General features: G+C 42.8%; 1 protein-coding gene across 6 annotated transcripts in view; it reads left to right on the forward strand.

The window, feature by feature from the left end:
* Positions 1–18,831, forward strand: part of CARMIL1 (capping protein regulator and myosin 1 linker 1) — a 278,418-nt gene that overhangs the window by 128,715 nt on the left and 130,872 nt on the right. For 5 of the 6 annotated variants that reach the window (XM_090039499.1, XM_090039502.1, XM_090039500.1 and 2 more), the window contains 3 exons: positions 8,168–8,218; positions 12,136–12,195; positions 16,370–16,491. In XM_090039499.1, the coding sequence (XP_089895625.1) occupies positions 8,168–8,218; positions 12,136–12,195; positions 16,370–16,491 (233 nt within the window). Of the gene's footprint in view, positions 1–8,167; positions 8,219–12,135; positions 12,196–16,369; positions 16,496–18,831 lie in introns of those variants that run through there. The other variant, XM_090039505.1, reaches the window with a different exon arrangement.

Genomic DNA, 18,831 nt, shown 5'->3' on the forward strand with positions numbered 1-18,831 from the left:
CTAACCCGGCGGAGGATGCTTCCCAGATACAGTGTACTACTTGCCATTCGTATTGCTAATTGCCTTGTTAATGAGGCACATTCCCCACATCTCTTACGTCTGTCTCGGGCTGGGAGCTGTCTCTGCTGTTCCTCCACCTTCCATGCCACCACCCTCAGCATTGGAGCAGTTCTGGGGTTGGGGTCAGGACTTATGTGGGATCCTCCTACCTGCCCATCATCCTGAGTTGTTCCCGTCCACTTGGGGTTCCCCTGCCAAGCTGCTCTGTGGAGCCCTGGCTCTTCCCACACTCACTGGAGCTGCTGGAGATTATTGGTGCTAATCACCCTGCCCTGCCCCCTGTGCGGGAATCCCTCCACCTGGCAGTGTGCATCATCGGGTCAATCTTGCCTGATCCTGCCTTAGTAACAGGGCTCCTGCCTGAGCCCCTGTTACACAACTCCTCCCTTAGTTCACTAGTCACCCCTGGGAGAGGTTTCATAGATTTCATAGACATTAAGGCTGGAAGGGACCTCGGGAGATCATCGAGTCCAGCCCCCTGCAAAGTGCTGCATCTAGGGAGGAAAAATGTCCTAGATGATGGAAAAGTTCTGTGTGGAGTATGCTGAGTGCCAGAGGATGGGAGGGGTAAGACTGGCAAAAGTCCCTCTGATGGGGTCTGGCCATCAGACCTGGACGATCCCTCCTGTGGGTTTTGCCATCCCCTTCAGCAGCAGCATAATCCTCAGTGAGCTGCAGAGCTTCTTCCACTATTTTGGGTTGGTGGCACCGAACCCACCGCTGGGAGCTACTGCTAAGGTCCATCAGAAATTGCTCCAGGACTATAAGATAGACCACTTCCTGAAGGGTGTGAGTCTCAGGCTGTAACCATTGCTCCACCAAGTCCCTTAGCATCTGTGTCAGCAGGCAGGGACAAGTCCCCTCAGGCCCCTTCCGGACCTGGAACTTTTGACAGTAGGTTTTGGAGGAGATCTCTAATTGGTACAATGTTGCCTCTCTCACCTTCTGATAATCTCTGGCCTCAACCCTGTTAAGGGCACAATAGGGAGCTTGTGCTGGCCTGATGAGGAGGGGCCCAATCTGTGTGGCTCAGATGCTGGGGTCCCATTTTGTGGCCATGGCTGTCCTTTCAAAGGCCTCTAAGTAGGCTTCCACATTGTCTTCTGGAGATATCTGAGGAAGCCTGGCTCCATCTCCTTTTCTCCCCAGAGACATTTGCTGAGCCTTGATTTTCTCACGCAAATCCTGCTGGTGAGATCTCCTCCAGCTGGGCTTGTTGTCCCTGCAGTAACTGTAGGATAATACTGTTTTCCTGCTGCCAGTCAATTGGGGCTTGGGTGTCCATGGACTCCATGTTGCCTTGGGTTGCTGATGGCTCTTTCCAGCCAGTGCACCACTTTGTGAGCAGGTGAATGATCGCCTTCAGCGAGCCCCTGGAGACCAAGCCACCCCCACCCAAGCTGCACCTGCGTGCCCATGCGCCCCCCGAGCACGGCTTCCTGCTGGAGGGCTCTGGCGTGGCGCCGGCGGGGCTCCTGGATGACCACTCCTGCTCCGTGCTGCAGATGGCCAAGACCCTGAGCGAGGTGGATTACCTAGGCGACAAAGGGGGTGGTGGGAGCCGGGAGCTGGGAAACCGCCCCGCGCCAGCCCCTCTGGGCAAAGGGCGGCTGCCCCCCCCGATGCCTGCTCCCCGACTACAGCCGGTCGCCCAGCTTCCCGCCCCGCTCCATCCAGGAGAGCATCGAGGAGGACCTGGCGGAGGAGGCTGTGTGCCAGGGGGGCTGGAGCAGCGCCAGCCTGGACAAGCCCAGCGTGGGCGCCTGGCTGCTGGCTCTGTCTTCTATGAACTCGCCTGCCATGACTTTGATAGAAAGGAAATGAAGGAGGTATCAGTAGTCTGTCAGAGCTAGGAATCAATAACGCCACCCAGATAGTACATTCTCACAGTGCTGGTTCATTTTCTAACGGAGAGTTGCATATTAGCAGTAGCCTCACTAATTACTTCATTAGCAAGGTGCATCCAAGCTGCTGATAAGGTAACTTGGTGCCAGATGCATCCCAGATGCAATGTAGTGCTTGCTCTTCTTATTGCTGATTGGCTTGTTAATGAGGTGCATTCCCCACATCTCTCACATTTGCCTCAGGCTGGGAGTAGTCTTGGCTGCTCCTCCACCTTCTGCGTTGCCACCCTCAGCATTTTAGCAGTTCTGGGGTTGGGGCCAGGGCTTACGTGAGATCCTCCTTCCCCACCCATTGTCCTGGGGTGTCCCTCTCCACTTGGGGTTCCTCTGCCAAGCTGCTCTATGGAGCCCCAGCTCTTCCCACACTCACCGGAGCTGCTGGAGTCTCTAGGTAAGTTGCTTGCCTTGGGGCTGCAGTCTCCTAGTCTTGAGTCCTGCAGTCTCGGCATCTTCCCAGGTCGCCAGGTGGGCTACTCCTCATTCTCTGTCTGGGGCTTTGGCCGCCCCTCACTTTTGTGTCTCGTGCCCGAAGGTGAAAAGTATGTGCTCCACCGCCGGATATATACCAATTATGGCAGGCTAATTACCCTGCCCTGCCCCCAGTGTGGGATTCCCTCTACCTGGTGGGGTGCATTGTCAGGTCAGTCTTTCCTGATCTTGCCTTAGTAACAGGGCTCTTGCCTGAGCCCCTGTTACAGTGTACTTTATAGTAGGTTACAGAATGGATTTGTATAGGACATTTTAGATAGGTAAGACCTTCTCTCTGGTATGGCATTGGACTACTAAATGACCTCTGAAGGTCTCTTCCACCCCTGCTTTTCTCTGATTCTGTGACTGTGTTATTCCTTATTCTGCTACTGATTGATTTAAATAATCTGGAGAAGCAGCATTCCGTTCGTGTGTAAAATGGGTATAATGGTAGTATGACCATCCTTTGTAAAAGTACTTTAAAAACCAGGGCCAAGAAGTGCCACAGAGGAGCTAGCTATTGTTATTTGTGATACCCTTTGGATTAAAGAAATAAAAAATCATTAAATAATCGACAATATCTAAAATCCCTCTATTTGAGAAACATTGATGCTTAGTAAAAGTTAAAGTTATGTGCAGTTACATAATGAAAAAATATACTGTAATTCAAAGTGATCTGGGTCTGACTCACAAAAAGGAACTAGGCCTATGAAACAGGACTCTAGGTGCAGGATGTCACTGTATCTAAATTCCTTTGTTACATCCTGGGGAATTATGCAATTCTGCACCTGCACCATTTTGCACATAGAAGGCATGACCACACATAATTGCATAATTTTGCATAATTTAACCCCAGCAGGCTCTGTGCCTCCATGTCTGCGGGGCTCCTGGCACTCCAGCTGTGAGCCCCATGTGGAGGCATCGAGTGCTGTGGTGTGTGACTAGATAACTGGTAAGGGGGGAAGGCAGATCTTGCATGCAGGAGAAGGGGTTGGGTGTGGGTTTGGGGGGATGTGAAGTTTGTGGGTGGGTGTGGGCTACACACCAGTGGGCTGGGTCAGCTGGCTCCATTCCTTCATGTGAAGGTTGCAGCACTCCACAGGGAGAAGCTGCATGTGAAGGCACGGAGCCCACCCAGCTCAATGGCCTGCGGCCCCCACCCACCCACAAATCACAAACCCCCGCCATCCCCATGCCCACAACACTGGAGTGCTCAAAGTCCCACATGGAGGCACAGAGCTGGCCCAGCCCAATGGCTCACGGCTCCCACCTGCAGTGCCATGGACCTCATGCTGCCACAGAGCCAGCCCGGTTTGGCTTGAAGAATTCATTAAGGAGTCTGTGTGCAACAGGATTGCAGAAAGTAGGATTCTGAATAACAGCATGGCTTTTTGTCATGGACAGGTCTTGTCTAACCAATTTCATCTCCTTTTATGATGAGGTGACTCACCACCTGGATAAGGGAGAAGTGGTAGATATTAGGCCTGTGCGAAGTGGCTGGTGTTCACTTCAGATTCAGATTTGGCTGATTCAGGGGACAGTGATTCAATTCAGTGATTCAGTTCACTGTCCAAAATTTATTTGGATGAATCTGATTCGGAGATTTGGCCACCACCAAATCGGCCCCACTCCCCACCCGCTTTCAGCAGCTGCCCTGCCCACTCTTCCAGCTCCTGACTCTTTAACAAAAAAAAAAGCCCCCACTCACCAGCTGCTGCCAGGTTGGGGGGGGGGGCGGGAATCCCCACTGCCCCTTGCCATGTGGGGGGCTCTGCCATGAGCCTCTCAACCCCCCCCCCCCACTCTTCCAGCCCCCTCCATGGCTGCCCTGCCCGCCCCAGCTCCCGGCCCTTCATCGGTGATTTGGAGGAGGGGGTGAAGCGTTTGCTGGCCAAATTTGCAGATGACACCAAGTTATGGGGAAGCGTGGTCACAGTTGAAGATTAGATACAGATACAGGCAGATCTAAACAGGTTGGCAAGTTGGGTGAGTCAGAACCAGATGAAGTTCAGCATCAAGAAATGTAAAATGCTACACCTGGGGATGAACAATCCCCTACACACCTACAGGCTTGGCAACACCAACCTGACCAGAACTATGAATGAAAGAGACTGGGGGGTAATAATAGACCACAACATGAATATGAACTGGTAATGTAACTCTGTTGCCAGCAGGGCAAATAATACTCTGGTATGCATCAATTGATGCATCTCCAGCAAGATCAAGGAGGTGATTCTTCCGTTGTACTCGGCACTGATGAGACCCCAACGGGACTACTGCATCCAGTTCTGGGTGCTGCACTTTAACGTGGTGCAACTTGAGAGAGTCCAGAGAAAGGCCACCCGTATGATTAGAGCCTTGTATAGCAAGCCATACAAAGAAAGGCTGACAGACCAGGGACTCTTCAGCCTGAAAAAGAGGAGGCTGAGAGGGGGCTTGGTAGCAATTTACTGCTACATCAGGGGTTCAGTGAACAACTGTTCACCAGGGTGCCCTTGGGGAGAACCAGGAGTAATGACCATAAACTCCTGGAAGACTGTTTCAGACTCAACGTTAGGAAAAACTTCTTCACAGTTAGAGTATCTAGACTGGAATAAGCTCCCTTCAGAGATGGTGCAATTGTCTTCAAGAGGGGACTGGACAGTCATCTTACTGGGGTCATCTGACCCCACCTGTCTCTCCTGTCTGGTACAGGGGACTGGACCCAATGACCTTCCAAGGTCCCTTCCAGCTTTACAATCTATGAAGGCGTGTGCTAGCACGCTGGACCAGGCTCGCTCTATACCACCACATGCAGCCCCTAGGATTTGGCCAGAGTTGCATGCTTCTGGGGGCTCTGCCTGCTGCAGCTGAATGCCCCAAGGGCCTGCCGCCTGCTGCTGGTGAGCCACTGGTGGCAGGGGCTATGCACCATGGGAGAGGGATGACGTGTGGGGGGTCCACACCCATCCACAAACCCCATGCACTCCCCCTACAAACACCACAAACCCCATATACTCCCATACCCACACTGCTCACAAACCCCACACCTCCCATACTAACCCCCAGCCATACAAAGTATATGCATATATTTCTGAAGAAAGTTTGAATAGTGTTATACTTAGTTTAATTTAAAAAAAATAAAGGTAATTTAATGTAGCATAATTTTGATTTTTTTTCTGAGCATATTTCCCTTGGGTGTTCTTCGTGGATTTTGGCTAAGCATCCCATCAGTCCAGACTGGTAGATAAATACATACTATGTATATGTAGCTTGAAAATAACCTAAAAAGCATTTTGTCCTATCCTTAAAATCAGTACCAAGTAGACAAACTTTTCAGCATTGTAACTGGTGTAATGTAAAGGGTGAGCCAATACATTTTATTTCTTCACCATAATTTGACTTCAAGGGGGTAAGAGGATAGCGAAAACTGCCAATGGTTATAAGTCTGAATTCGTGCATTCCTAAGTTGCTTTAGGAAAGAGACTGCTTTTTAAAGTGTTAATAGTGTTACTTGAAAACCATTTATATACAGTCACATTACATTTTGAAATGGTTAAAAAATACAATGATGTTTTAAAGGAAAGTCAGTTACATGAAAGGTCAGACCACATACTCATTGATTCAAAAGGCCAGAATCATGATAAATGTCAACAAATACTTCCAGTCAACTCTATTATTATGGAGGATTGCCAACTCTGTGATAATTAAGGTTGCGGTTTCATTTTAGAGTCCACATTGCCCTTTTTATGTAACACAATTTGAATGAGATTGAAGTATTTTGTTAATCTTAATGGTGTTTATAACTATTTTGCTAGTGAGAAATACAGAATTCTGAACTTTGGTGGACTGGAAAACTGTCTGTCCTATTTTACTGCTCAAGGACACTTTTACTTTAAAGTGATGTACTCTGTGTTTAATAGTACCTCCTTAAGCTAAGTAGGCACTCTAACTGTTGATTTTTCACATACTTCAGCCTCAGACCTTAATACATGTAAAAACAGGGCATACTCTTACTGTCAGCACTCTTCCCTACCCTACAGTTACAGTCTTGTTGGTGCACAGATTACAACACAATTGTGCTCCAGCCTTTCAGTAGCATAATTTGGCTGTCTATTTCAACAGGACTGGAGTATGTTAGAATTACATTAAAGAAACTATTCTGTATGCTTATGATAAAGCTTGGTCCCATTCAAGCAGGCCAGCATTGCAGCATGGTTCTTTTGTAACTTAAGGGCACCTCCCACACAATACTTTCACTATAGAATAAATTTGTGGGGCAGGTATACATCACACAGCCTTGCTCCAGTGTATGCTGTTGCGGTAAAGCTACCCCTTAAAATGTGAGGAGGAACTATCTAATAGTCTTAAGTTACACCAGTGAAACAGTCATATGTTCCTTCCCTTGACCATTTTCATCTTTTGCTCAATGTAGTCTGGCTCTCCCACCACCTAGTGGCCAGTCACTGACACCTGTCCTGGCAAGATCTCCCCTGCCATGGTTCTTGACAACTTTTCCTGTGCTCCTGCCAGACATACAGGTAAAGGCACAATGGGATCTGATGCACGACCCACACAATCTTGCCTCCTGCCCTGCCATGTGTGCATGAGTAGCACAGCCACTCAGCACAGCTCACAAAGACCCTCTTAGGGAGCCAGAGGGACAACCTTCCATCTTCAGCTCCCTCTGTGCAAAAATGAAGTTTATTTCCTATCTATGGGGAGTTTTTACCATCTTGTACCAGCTATACTTTTCCCAGAGCCTGATGAAGGGACTTTGATCCTGAAAGCTTGCAGAAAAGGACCATTTTCTTGCGATTTTCCAGTTGGTCTAATAAAAGGTATTATTTTGGGACCAAGAGTTCTAGTTTTTTTGTATGTCTCCCTTTATGTCTGGCTTTCCAGCCCCATCTGTATGCTTATATAGCAACCCGTACATCATCTCACCACTGCATGTGGTGTCGTGGCTGCCAGCACCACCACCATTTCTCTAATGTCAACATTATCAGCAGTGCTGTTTTGGTTATCATAATCATTCAATGGAAGATATGAATGAAGTGGTACCTATTTCTGTGCCTCAGGTTTTGGAGGGGGTGTACTCATACCTACACTTAATTTCAAAGAAAGAAATTTGGGTTTTTTTTCTATTCAGAAACTTTCTGTGATAGTAAAGTGGGCTTTCTGTGCATCGTGGTGGATCTTTTTCAGTTAAGCTAAGGTAATCCTGAGAAGAAAAGAAGTATTTGGTCAACTGCGGAATGTCCTTTACAACATTGATGTAAAACAGGAATCTGCTACTTCTGATTTATTTACTTTGCCAGTATATATGAAGTGTATTCTGTTACTGTTTGTAAAGCACTTGAAGTTCTATGAGTAGAAGGTATTGTTAGAATACAAAGTGTGTTTATTGCTCATACTGAAGTGTTTCTTTTTAAAGTAATTCTAAAATATTGTATTAGCATTGGATCTTTTCTCAGAGCTATCTTTCCCCTGATCTCCATGTTGTAAATTAATTTAAATTTTCTGCAGTTCCTACCAGAGCAGAAATTGTACTCTGATATTAGTTGGAGACCCATGTATTCTTACTCTAAAGATATGCTGGAAGGAAATATTTGCCCATGGTCTCTAATATTGCTAATACATTTGTTTTATATGCATTTACTTTCCCTATGAAATACTAAAGAAACTACTCTAAGCTATAGTTCTTGTAGCCATGAAACCTTTTTTTTTGACCTTTTTTGCTCTTCTTTTTATAGGTTCTTGCATCATGCCGGGCCTTTCTTCTAACATCCCGCATTCCCACCAAGGTAAGATTATTTTATTTCAGTACCCAATTTGTATCCATGTGTGAACTTCAGTGGTATAAACTTACTATCAATATTACCGGTACTTTTGTCACAGGGAAAAAAAAGAGGATTGGAGGTATACATTGGAGGAAAGCTGTTTTAATGCTATTTCCAGTAATGGTTTTCTTAACCATTTCTGGTTAATTTCTTCAGCACATAGGTGAACCATTCCAAAAATACCTAGACATCTAAAAATGGTGTGAAGAATTGCATTAGAAATAACCACCCATGGAGCTAGAGCATACAGATAATAAGTCTCATAATGGGATCTAGACTAATTTTTGCCCAAACAAATTGATGTTATTGCTTTGTTGTAGTATCTCTAGTCTCAAGAGGGATTATGTTCCAGATTCCTAAAATAGGAATTTTACAGAGTTTATTAAATCTCACTGCTTGTGGTGGAATAACATCTGCTGTTTTCCATGGTGACCATAGTTTGTTGTAAGAAGCATCTTGCCAACCTGTCTCACAAATGCTGTGGAATACTTAGTTTATTCCCATGACAATCTGGGATGATTGTCATGGCAAAGGGTGATTTTGAATCTGGAAATAATCTCTCATCCCACGTGGAGTCAGCTAACATGATCTTGGCAGATGTCCAGGTTATGTCCATGTTCTGCTTTGTTGCACAAATATGTGTGGGAAGATTCTCAAATGAGAATAACTGATGCTTGTAAATGTTCCTTTTTGTCATGTGTGAATTGAAGACCCTTACTGATGGGTGAAACTCTCCTTTTGATTTTCTCAGTACTGTAAATGAAATTTGCAGAAAAAAATATTAACTGACCTACCCATGGTATTAAGTTAACACTACAAACTTTTCTAAAAAGTGGCTTCTTAATGGTTTTATTTCATGGCACTTCGTGAGATAAACCAGCCAAGTATCTGTCCGGCCAGCCTTAAAAAATTTCCAAGGAAGGAGATTCCACAGTTTCAAAAGAAACTTCCTGTAAAAGTTTCTTTCAGAAGTAGGATATTTTTTGTTTGAATAATCAGTGGGTTTGTCAAAAACACTTTTTCTTACCAGCAGAAGTGTGAAACCTGAAACCATTTCATTGAACCTAAAGTGTTTTAAAAACTGTTCAAGATCTTGCCACTTACGATGAGCTTAGTATCTTCCACTAATGTCTTTTAGCAGTAGAAACTTACAAACATACAATGAAGCTAGGCTGTTTCCCTGGGATCTTATTAGACATTGTAATTAATGTGCAAATGACAGAGGTGCATACATGTTGCTGTTATATAAAATAAAACAAACTGTGGAGTAGAGGTTGAGGTCGTTGATTTCTATTTTCATTTTTATTAAAAAGTGTGTTGCCACACTCGTACATGCAGCTGACTGTATTTTTTCCTTGCAAGTGATGCAATGAACTTTATTTTTATTTACTATTTGAAGAAGTCTGTCCCTTATACCTTCTGTAAGAAGAATTTAGAGGTTATTTATGCTTCTTGGTTCTTCAGAAAACTTCTGTGGAATGTATGTCCAGAAATATTTTACAGTTTCGAAATTAAAGTATTACTTTCACCTGCAAATTGCAGGCATTAACATCTCTTAAACAATTCACAAGTTTGCCTTTAAAACTTATGCCACAAACTAAAACTGTCATAAAAAGGAGTTAAGGTAGGTAGCGTGCAATACTCATCTAACATAAATCCTTAAAATTCAGAAATGACAGATTAATACATGCCTCGTAACAGTACACTAAATTCCACTGGGCACATTTCTACCAACAATTACACTTTTAACCTTCACCAAATCTCTTCTCTGTCTAATAGACAATAAAACAATACATACTACACATTGGTCCCTGTTTCAGTTTCAGACAAAATCTCAATTACAAATTCAATGTTAATAAATATGAGGTGTTGACATACATGCACAGGTTTAAGTGTATGATATATGGCACATCTGTGGGAATGCAGCACAAGTTTTTGAACGTGTATTTTCTACTGTTTTCAGTAAGTGGTACCTATGTGGGAATTTTGAACAGTAATAAACCCATTATATGTTATCTGCATGCCTTAGAGGTAATATTAAAAACATGAGCACATTTTGAAATTTCTTGAAGGACCATTTAAAAATTAATTTTAACTTAATTAACTAGCATTAATTTTCTTAAGCCATAAGAAAATTCAGTTCACAGATTGTCCTTCCATAGTGTCTGATAAAGTAAGTTGTTGCTTTTAAAGGTATACATCTCTGAATTAGTTATTCTCGTTCTGTCATCTGCCTGACTTCAGACTAACATGGCTAACTTCCTGTCTCAGACTGTGCTGTAGATGTGGAAAATATGTCTATTCTCCATATAAAACAAAAGCCCCAAGTCCCTTCTTTAAGTGAAGAAATTAACCTTAATTATAGAAGAATACTTAAACTTCTGTTGCATGTTGACAATCATAAAGGGTTCCTATGGGATTAATTCTTGAGTTTGTTATATGTTCATAGCTCCTTCTTTGGAATAGGTGTTTGAAGTTTAGTATGAATTATACCGTTTATATGTGGGACCCTAAAAAACTGTAAACTAGGGAAGATTTAGATCATGGAAGGTAACTCCTAGGTATTTATCATGATCTTTTAGTCAATTGGGGTTCAGATGCGCTCATCTTTATGTAGGGCCTGGATAACTCAGGGTAGCAGCTTAGGAAAGGGACATGGAGTCTCTCACTTCTAAACATACGGTTTGAATTAACCTTAGGTCACTAGTGATCAAAAGCTGCCATCTGATGGCTGGCTGATTTAAATGCAGTGTAGAGGACAAATTTGAAGGTTGATGTCTGCTGCACAAAAACTGGCATTAATTGACAAACTCAGTTGAGATGCCAGTATTTGAAAAGGCATGAATTATTTTCTCATGAGATGGTCTCATCATGCAAGAACAAAGTACACTGGTGTTGGCAACAGGAGGCAGCCTCCATTGCTTCTGTCTGTTTTATATCCAGTGCGTGGCTTAACAAGTCCTTGATTTCTATCAGTTATTGTTGGGCTTCTTTCATAGTCAGTAAATTAACTTCATTAGGAAAAAAGGCAGTTTCTGTATATCCCCAGCCATAAATATTTTAATTGTAATTTTCCAGGCTGCTTCATTCTGAGATGCTGTTGTGCATGCTGTTTCCAAGGATGAACCATATTCATTTGTCTTTTTCTACATCTAAATTATTGAAAAGAAATCGCATCCCTTCAGGAAAAAGAAAATGTGTAATCATCACTAAACTAATTTAAAAACATTTCCTTGTTATTCATTTGTTGATAAGGACAGAAATGGTGGGTTTAGTGAGAAACTGGATTTGAACCCTGAACTGCTAAGTGACTTTTAATAACAGAATGGCTTTAAAATCATCATATTCCTCTAACTCTCAGACAAAAAGACTAATGTGATATTCTCTAAGAAGAGTCAAGCTACACAGCAGGTGTCTGAAACTATACTATAATCCTACTCTAGCTGATATTTGCTTTGAATAAATGGTCACATTTATGAAGAGTATATTTATGGTATATACACTTTAATGCTTTATCAATAATGTTTTAGTAAGTGGTTAATTAATTGTAGAGTACAGCATGTTAGTAGGTAACATAAACATCTATAGCACTTTCTACTAATGTGCTTATAAACACCAATAAAACATATTAATCAGTCAGGTACAATGTTTAAAGCCTCTATTCATAGATTCTAACCCACAATATAAAGTGCAACCAAATATGCTAAATATTTACTAGGAGACAAAGGCATTACAGGTGGAGAACAAAAAACTTCTAACCTCATTTAAGTAATTAAGATTAATTTCTGTTTTTTACCTTGGGATATGGTATTTTCACATATTTCAGTAATGCTTAAAAAGTAAGGTATTTATACTAATTCTGCTTCCTTTTTGTGTTACAGCTAGAACTAACTTTCAGCTATTTAGAAATCCAAGGAATAACTTCCAGTAAGCCAGGGCAGGTGAGTGCTTTCAATTCAAAAGCATTTTCTGTTTTAAGAACATACTTAGTTTTAACCTCCATTCTGATCAAGTAGATAATCTAGTAAATCAAAGCTCTTATCTAGCAAGCAGAGTGCATATTTGAATTTTTATGTTCACAAAGCTTGCAAGGCTAACAATAATAATAATTTAAAAAGTCAAGTTAAGGAATGAAATGTGTGGGTGGGATGAAGAGAAAAAATACAGTCCTTTTTCAAAAGTCAGTTGGAACAGAACTAATTGGATGTAAGTTTGCATTTGTAATGTAAATGTGATATTTTCCTTCAAGATAATGAAGAACAATGTTTATTGTCATACAATCCACACCCAGCTAGTTTTATTGCTTTTTTATGGAGAATACTGGCAAATGCATACAGAATTTGTTTATTTTCAGTTATACTGGTGCAACTGCTTTATGAAAAGTTTATTCTTCTTTTGGATTACAACAAATATATTTGAATGTAAGCTATAGTTATATGTGCAAAAAAAAGGAGTGACACATGCACACGCATGTAACAATTTAAAAAAGATAAGTATTTTGTAAGGAGATTTAACCACCCGATTGTATCACTACATAGAAGTCTCATTAAGATATCTCTGTGTGTTTGGTTTTTGAAGGGATTGTTAGAACTTGGTGCTTTTGACTTATTCCAACACAATAGAACTTTTTTGTTATATTCAGCAGTTCATGTTTTTAGCCTGATCTTTTAAAATTCCTTTTACAAGCTTTTTCCTTAAATAACTGCAGTTGTTTTTGGGTAGCTTTTAGTAAATGGTGGTTGTTTATATATGTCTTGCTTACTTTCTTTTTTTGGCTCAAATGCAATCCCAGTATTCTTGAAAAGTCAGCATTATATTTATAATAGGTAGAGATGATAGTGGGATAGAGGAGGATTTGGCAGACTGTTTTCAGGCTAGTGGGGGTTCATCAGTGTTCCAGTGGCAGGGGATTTTGCCTGGACCTGCTCTGTGCTGCAACCTGGGGGCGGGGGAGATGTGGAAGTCAGGCCTTAGTACCAGCCTGTCCAGATTTGGGCAATTCCACTCCACTGCTGGAATAACATTTTGCACCTTGGCTTTTATACAATGTGTGCATGTGAAGGGCCCCTCCCCAGTGGCAGAGCGAAGGGACGGAAATTGCCTTTTATCCAAGATATTGTTCTACCTAAAATGTTTGATAGGCTTATGCAATTCTTACATATAATTACATTTAAGATATGTAGATGAAGACTGGCTGGCTCTATGGCAGTCTCCTGGGGGGCAGGCCGGGGGCAGAAAAAAACAGCTTTGCTTACTGTCTCCCTAAAAATAGTTTACGTGTTGGGAAATAAGTTATTGTTGATATTATTACAATAGTTCCTCATTTGCTCAGATCTCATTGTGTTATGTTCACTATCAACATCAAACAAAATGCCACAAAAAGCACTTAATATACCTTTAATACAAGAGAGGTGGATAAAAACTTAAAGGAAAGCACAAGAAAACAATGAGGGGTAAAGAAGATAGAGAAACATTGTTTTCTCTTGCCACTGAGGAAGAGGACACATAGCAATGGATTTAAACTGCAGCAAAGCAGATTTGTATCAGATCTCAGGAAAAACTTCCCAACTGCTAGAACAGTAGGACAGTTGAACAAGCTGCCTAAGAAAGTTGTGGCATTCCCCACGTCGGAGGTTTTCAAGAAGAGAGTGTACTGACTTCTGTCTGGTAGGGTTTAGAAAAAGCAGCACATCTTGCATCTGTGGGGGAGGGCTGGATTAGATGACCCTTGAGGCTCCTCTCATCCCTTTGATTCTGTGAAAATATTGGTCAGCTTGATGATGTTGAATAATTATTCGGCCGTAGAGAATGATTGCCTAAAATCCCCAGATGGAGTTGAAGATTACCAGTAGAAAAAGCATGTAAAGACCCACAGTGTATGTTAGATCAGGGGTTTTTAACCTTTTTCGGTCAGTATACCCACAGCAGCTGATTAACGGGTGGGGATGATGGGGGGAGGGGATGGCAGCGAAATCAGAAGTGCCAGTGGTGCACAGCGGCAAAACCGTAAGTGCTGGTGGTGCATGGCAACAGCGAAAACAAAAGCACTGGCACAAGCAGCGCAAAGTACTGGCAGCTCCACTTTTCCATGCTGTTGCTGCACACCTCCTGGAGCCTTCCCAAATACCCCCAGGGGTGTGCATACCCCTGGTTGACAGCCCCTGTGTTAGATTATTATAGCATCTTCTAGGTTTGCTTTGTGTACAAAGAAATATTGGGCATTTTTAATGGCTGGGAAAAGACTGGGAAAGAATTCCTGTGTCAGTACTACAGTCAGTTTATTTAATTCAGAACAATCAAAGTGTAAGACAGTTTGATAGCAGTACAATCTTTTTGTTGTTAAGATCCATACACCTCAAACAGCTTTGTAGTTGCTCAGTTAAACAAGTTACTCCATTAATTGAGCTGAGAAAATAGTCTATTATGCCTGCCAAAGAAATTTTCTCACTTTTGGTATACTGTCTTAACGTTGCATGCAAGTGTTGCTGATCAGAATACTTGATTGTCTCCAGAGAATCATGATTGTTAATGACTTACCTTTTGTTTATGCTTAAGGAGGTGTGTTCTGCTTATTGAATATTTTTAGTGTTGCTGTACTTAGCTCGCAGTTATGAAACACATTTCAAAATTGGAGAAGGCTACTGCTATGGGTTTTTAGTGTGGGTTCAGAAGTCTCAACAGATTTTAAGTTTGTTTTGAAAACTTCAAGACATTTGGCTTAAAGAAAGAAAATGAAAAGAGAAGTTCTGGTAGCCAGAAGTTCTGTAACAGACAACAGCTCCTACTGCCAAACCACCAGAGTATATGCATGCCCAGGTGCATATGCATGGCCAGTAGGGGTGTGCGAAATGGGCTGTATTTAATTTGGATTCATATTCGGCCCAAACTGGGGTCAGTGATTCAATTTGTTGATTCGGATCACGTCCTCTATTCGATTCGGCCAAATCCAAATCTGAAGATACAGTGATGATTCAGAAAATCAGCAATTCAGCCATAGACACAGCTTTAAATGTTTTTTCTACATACCTCAAGGTACCAGGCATGGACTGCGATGGTGGGGCGAATGGAGTGTTTCACAGGAGCACAGAGGGCCACCCCCCCCCCCCCCCCAGTGTGCTCGGTGGCGAACCTGGAAGTACTTCTATTCCACTTCTGGGTCTGCCACCAAGCATGCTGCAGGGGCCCCCCCACACTTCCTTGGCTCAGCAATTAGCCATGGGGGGACCCCGGGTGTCCCGCCCAGACCCAGAAGGCACTAGTTGCCAAGCTGGGGAGATGCAGGGGGTGGGCCCTGCACACTCCCTGGCAGACCTGGAAGTAGACCAGACATGCTTCTGGTCCACTTCCAGGTCTGCTGCCAAGCGCACTGGGGACCCTCCCCCCCCCACACACACACTCCTATGGGACGCTCCATCTGCCCCGGGATCTCAGCATTCACAAGATGCCTGGTACCTTGAGGTATGTAGAAAAAAACATTTAAAACTGTGTCTATATCTGAATTGCCGAATCTTTCCAAATTTCTCTGAGTCTATTCAGAGGGTTCTAATTCGATTCAGAGAGATTAACGGGTCTCCTGATTTGATTCGGCCACTGAATCAGGCCAAATCTCCACTGAATCAAACAAGGAACCGAAGCATCGTACACCCCTAATGCCCAGCTCTGTGTGGCTTCTTTCAGTAGCTATGCCAATAGAGCATGAAATGTAGCCTGGGAAAACATCAGCTGCTGAAGGGACTATGGCAACCAGTAGAAGGCATGATAGTATTTACATGTGCTTTCTGCCAGCTGCTAGGTGGTAGCAGAAGCCTTACTCCACATGGCAGATGTGGAATAACTCTACTGCAAGAGAGAAGGGTTCTGCCACCTTAGAGAAACTTTGGGTATGACACCCTCAAAGACTTGCTGAAAAACTGAAGTCACCTAGGCCTAAATTCCCTTGCCATTTTTCCTGGCATTTCTTACTTGGGAACATTTGTCTGATCTCAGTCAGAATTTACGTATGCTTATTTATGTATGAACATTAATTATATTGAACCTTCAAATTTTTTTTAATGGAAATGAGTTATACTGTGTGTGTGTGTGTGTGTGTGTTTTCCTGGCCTGTATTTTATGCAGTTAATTGTAGAAATGGAGAAATGCAACACTTCCATGAAGATGGCATCATCAGAAGATGTGAATGAAGTGTTGGCGCACATTGGAACATGTCTCAGGAAGATATTCCCTGGTCTGTCACCAGTGTAGGTACTCATGTTTTCGGCACCTGTCATGCATGCAAATTACCAAAATGTGCAGGGATACCAGCCTGGCTACTGTCCCCTCTTCTCCTATTCCCACCTTTCATCAGGAGCGTGTCTTAAGATTTAGAAAGTGTTTTGACCCAGATCCTGACCCTAAATTCTGCTCATTCTTATTAGTATGGGAAGAATCCTTAAGTAATCTGGAGCCTACACAGAAGCAGGCATGGCTGAAGCATATGGCACTTTAGAGACTTCCATGGGCTAAAAAACTGATCACAAGCCTACAGGTTGTCCTAAATGAAGCTGGGTGCTGGGGGGTTGGGGGGGGTGGAAGAAGGCTTTATAGGAGTATAACAGCTTGTTCTTGCTCCTTTACCTCCAAGAACTGACATACCTAAGTGTAGCCCATTGTTTTCCATTACTTGCTTTCTCTAATGATTGTCCCTGAACAACTGTGATATTGTCTGGTTTCTTCCAGGTCACTGTTTATGGGGAGGGTGGTCAGAGTGGCAGTGTCAAGGACCCAAATTGGAAGAACAGGTGTGGGAAACAAGTCTGTGTGTTTCAGACTTCATTGTTTGGGGTCTGAGGCCTGGATCTTTCATCATATACCTTCAGCAAATTGACTGGACAGAAAACTTCCCCTTTTGACCACTTAAATATCCCTTTGTTCTGTTGTCCATCTTTCCTGATTCGCTCTACCTTTTTCTGTTTCCTTTCTCCTATCTATATCATCTTCTTCCTTTGTACTCATTGTTTGTTCTTGTTTCCTTTGCTTTATTCTCAGTTTGTTCTTTGTCTTTCTCTGTGCCACATTTTAACTTGCATCGCCTAAATCTCATGGCTCTACCATTCTAGTCTAGTTTTCTGGGGGTCTAAAAATATGAATTAATTAGATAAAATAGAATTTTCTCTTTGACAAATAGACATCTGCAGTAAAAGTTTTAAAACTGACATTGCAGAAATATGTAGTTGACATGGCTGAAGTCACTTACTTTTTTTCTCTTGGGTTCACAGCGTTTTATTACTCAACTTTCCTGCAGACTGAGTAAAAAATAAAGTCCATAAACTTGGGGAAACATAACCTACCAGTTTATCTCTAAGGCATATTTACAGTTTACCCTGACAGAGATGGAAATCTTGCTTCAGGCTCATTTGAAAACAAATGCAGAGGGAATAAAGCATAGTCAAAGAGTCTCAGTGATATTGTGACCAAAAAGAGAAAAGCGTGGAAGGAGGGAGGACTGCAGAAGCTTGTGTATATTTAGATCATTGTTTTCTTTGATTTGTTCTACACTTTTTTTTCTTTTGGCCCTCTTGCAAGCATAGATGCAGTACTTTGTGAAGCTGTATGGAGTTACTAGTTCAAAAAAACCCCCCAAAACTGAAACTCCCAGCCAGACTCTCAACTTGATGTAGATCATCAGGCTCTCAAATTAAAGTCAATGACATTGAGCTGTCGTAAAACTGGTGCAAGACAAGAATCAGTTCAAAATTGCCCAAGAAAAGAAAGCGTTACACCTTTTCCTAACTAATTATAGAGAGCCAAAGAACAATAGGAAGTTGCATGGCTCTTCAACCACTCGGACAAATGAATGTTTTTATTTCTTAAAAATAAAGGCAAAGGAATTTGTATTTTATTCAGGAAGAGGAAGAAAACAGATCAGAATATAGAGCAAGGGAACCACAGTGTGCCAAGTAGACCACAGCACCACTTCACCTGTGTAGCCTTTTACAAACAGCAGCTATTGACCACTTGCCAGCCTGAAATCACCTATGTATTTTTTTCTTTCATTGCTGATGTAGAATAACAGGAGCAACAGGTGAGCCTAGTACAGAACAGGAATTATTGAGCCCCCTGAGCCCATCCATAGGGCTAAGATAGATAAGAGCTAGAGCAAAAGACTGTTTCTGAGAGAGAGAAGAAACACCCAAAGACAGTTAAAACATAGTCTTAGGCCATGGACAGGCATCCATTTCTAGCGCCAAAGAATTTCTGTGAAAATTTTAGCTCCAGTAATTTTTGTGAAATTCTTAGTGTTAGAAAAATAGCGCAGGAGTTGGAGTTACGCAGGTGAGCTCTCCAGCCAGGAGGCTATAGAGGGGTGCTCCTTGGGTTACCCCTGCCATGGGGAACCCACTGTTTGATAGCTTGCTCTCTCCCCTGGCAGGGAGGGTGGCAGGCTGTCAATAGGCAGTTGGTAGCTGCTGAAAAGCAGCAGTTGCTACAGATAGCCCCAGGACTATGTGGTTCTAGTCACAGGAGAATAGCCCCCACTTGGTGCACTTTGCCAGGTCCCGATGAAGGGATGCACAGGGCAGGAGGCAGAGGCAGCGCAA

Source organism: Crocodylus siamensis, chromosome 3 (genome assembly GCF_052110815.1).
Source record: "Crocodylus siamensis isolate JL-2025a chromosome 3, ASM5211081v1, whole genome shotgun sequence".
NCBI classification, from domain to species: Eukaryota; Metazoa; Chordata; order Crocodylia; family Crocodylidae; genus Crocodylus; species Crocodylus siamensis.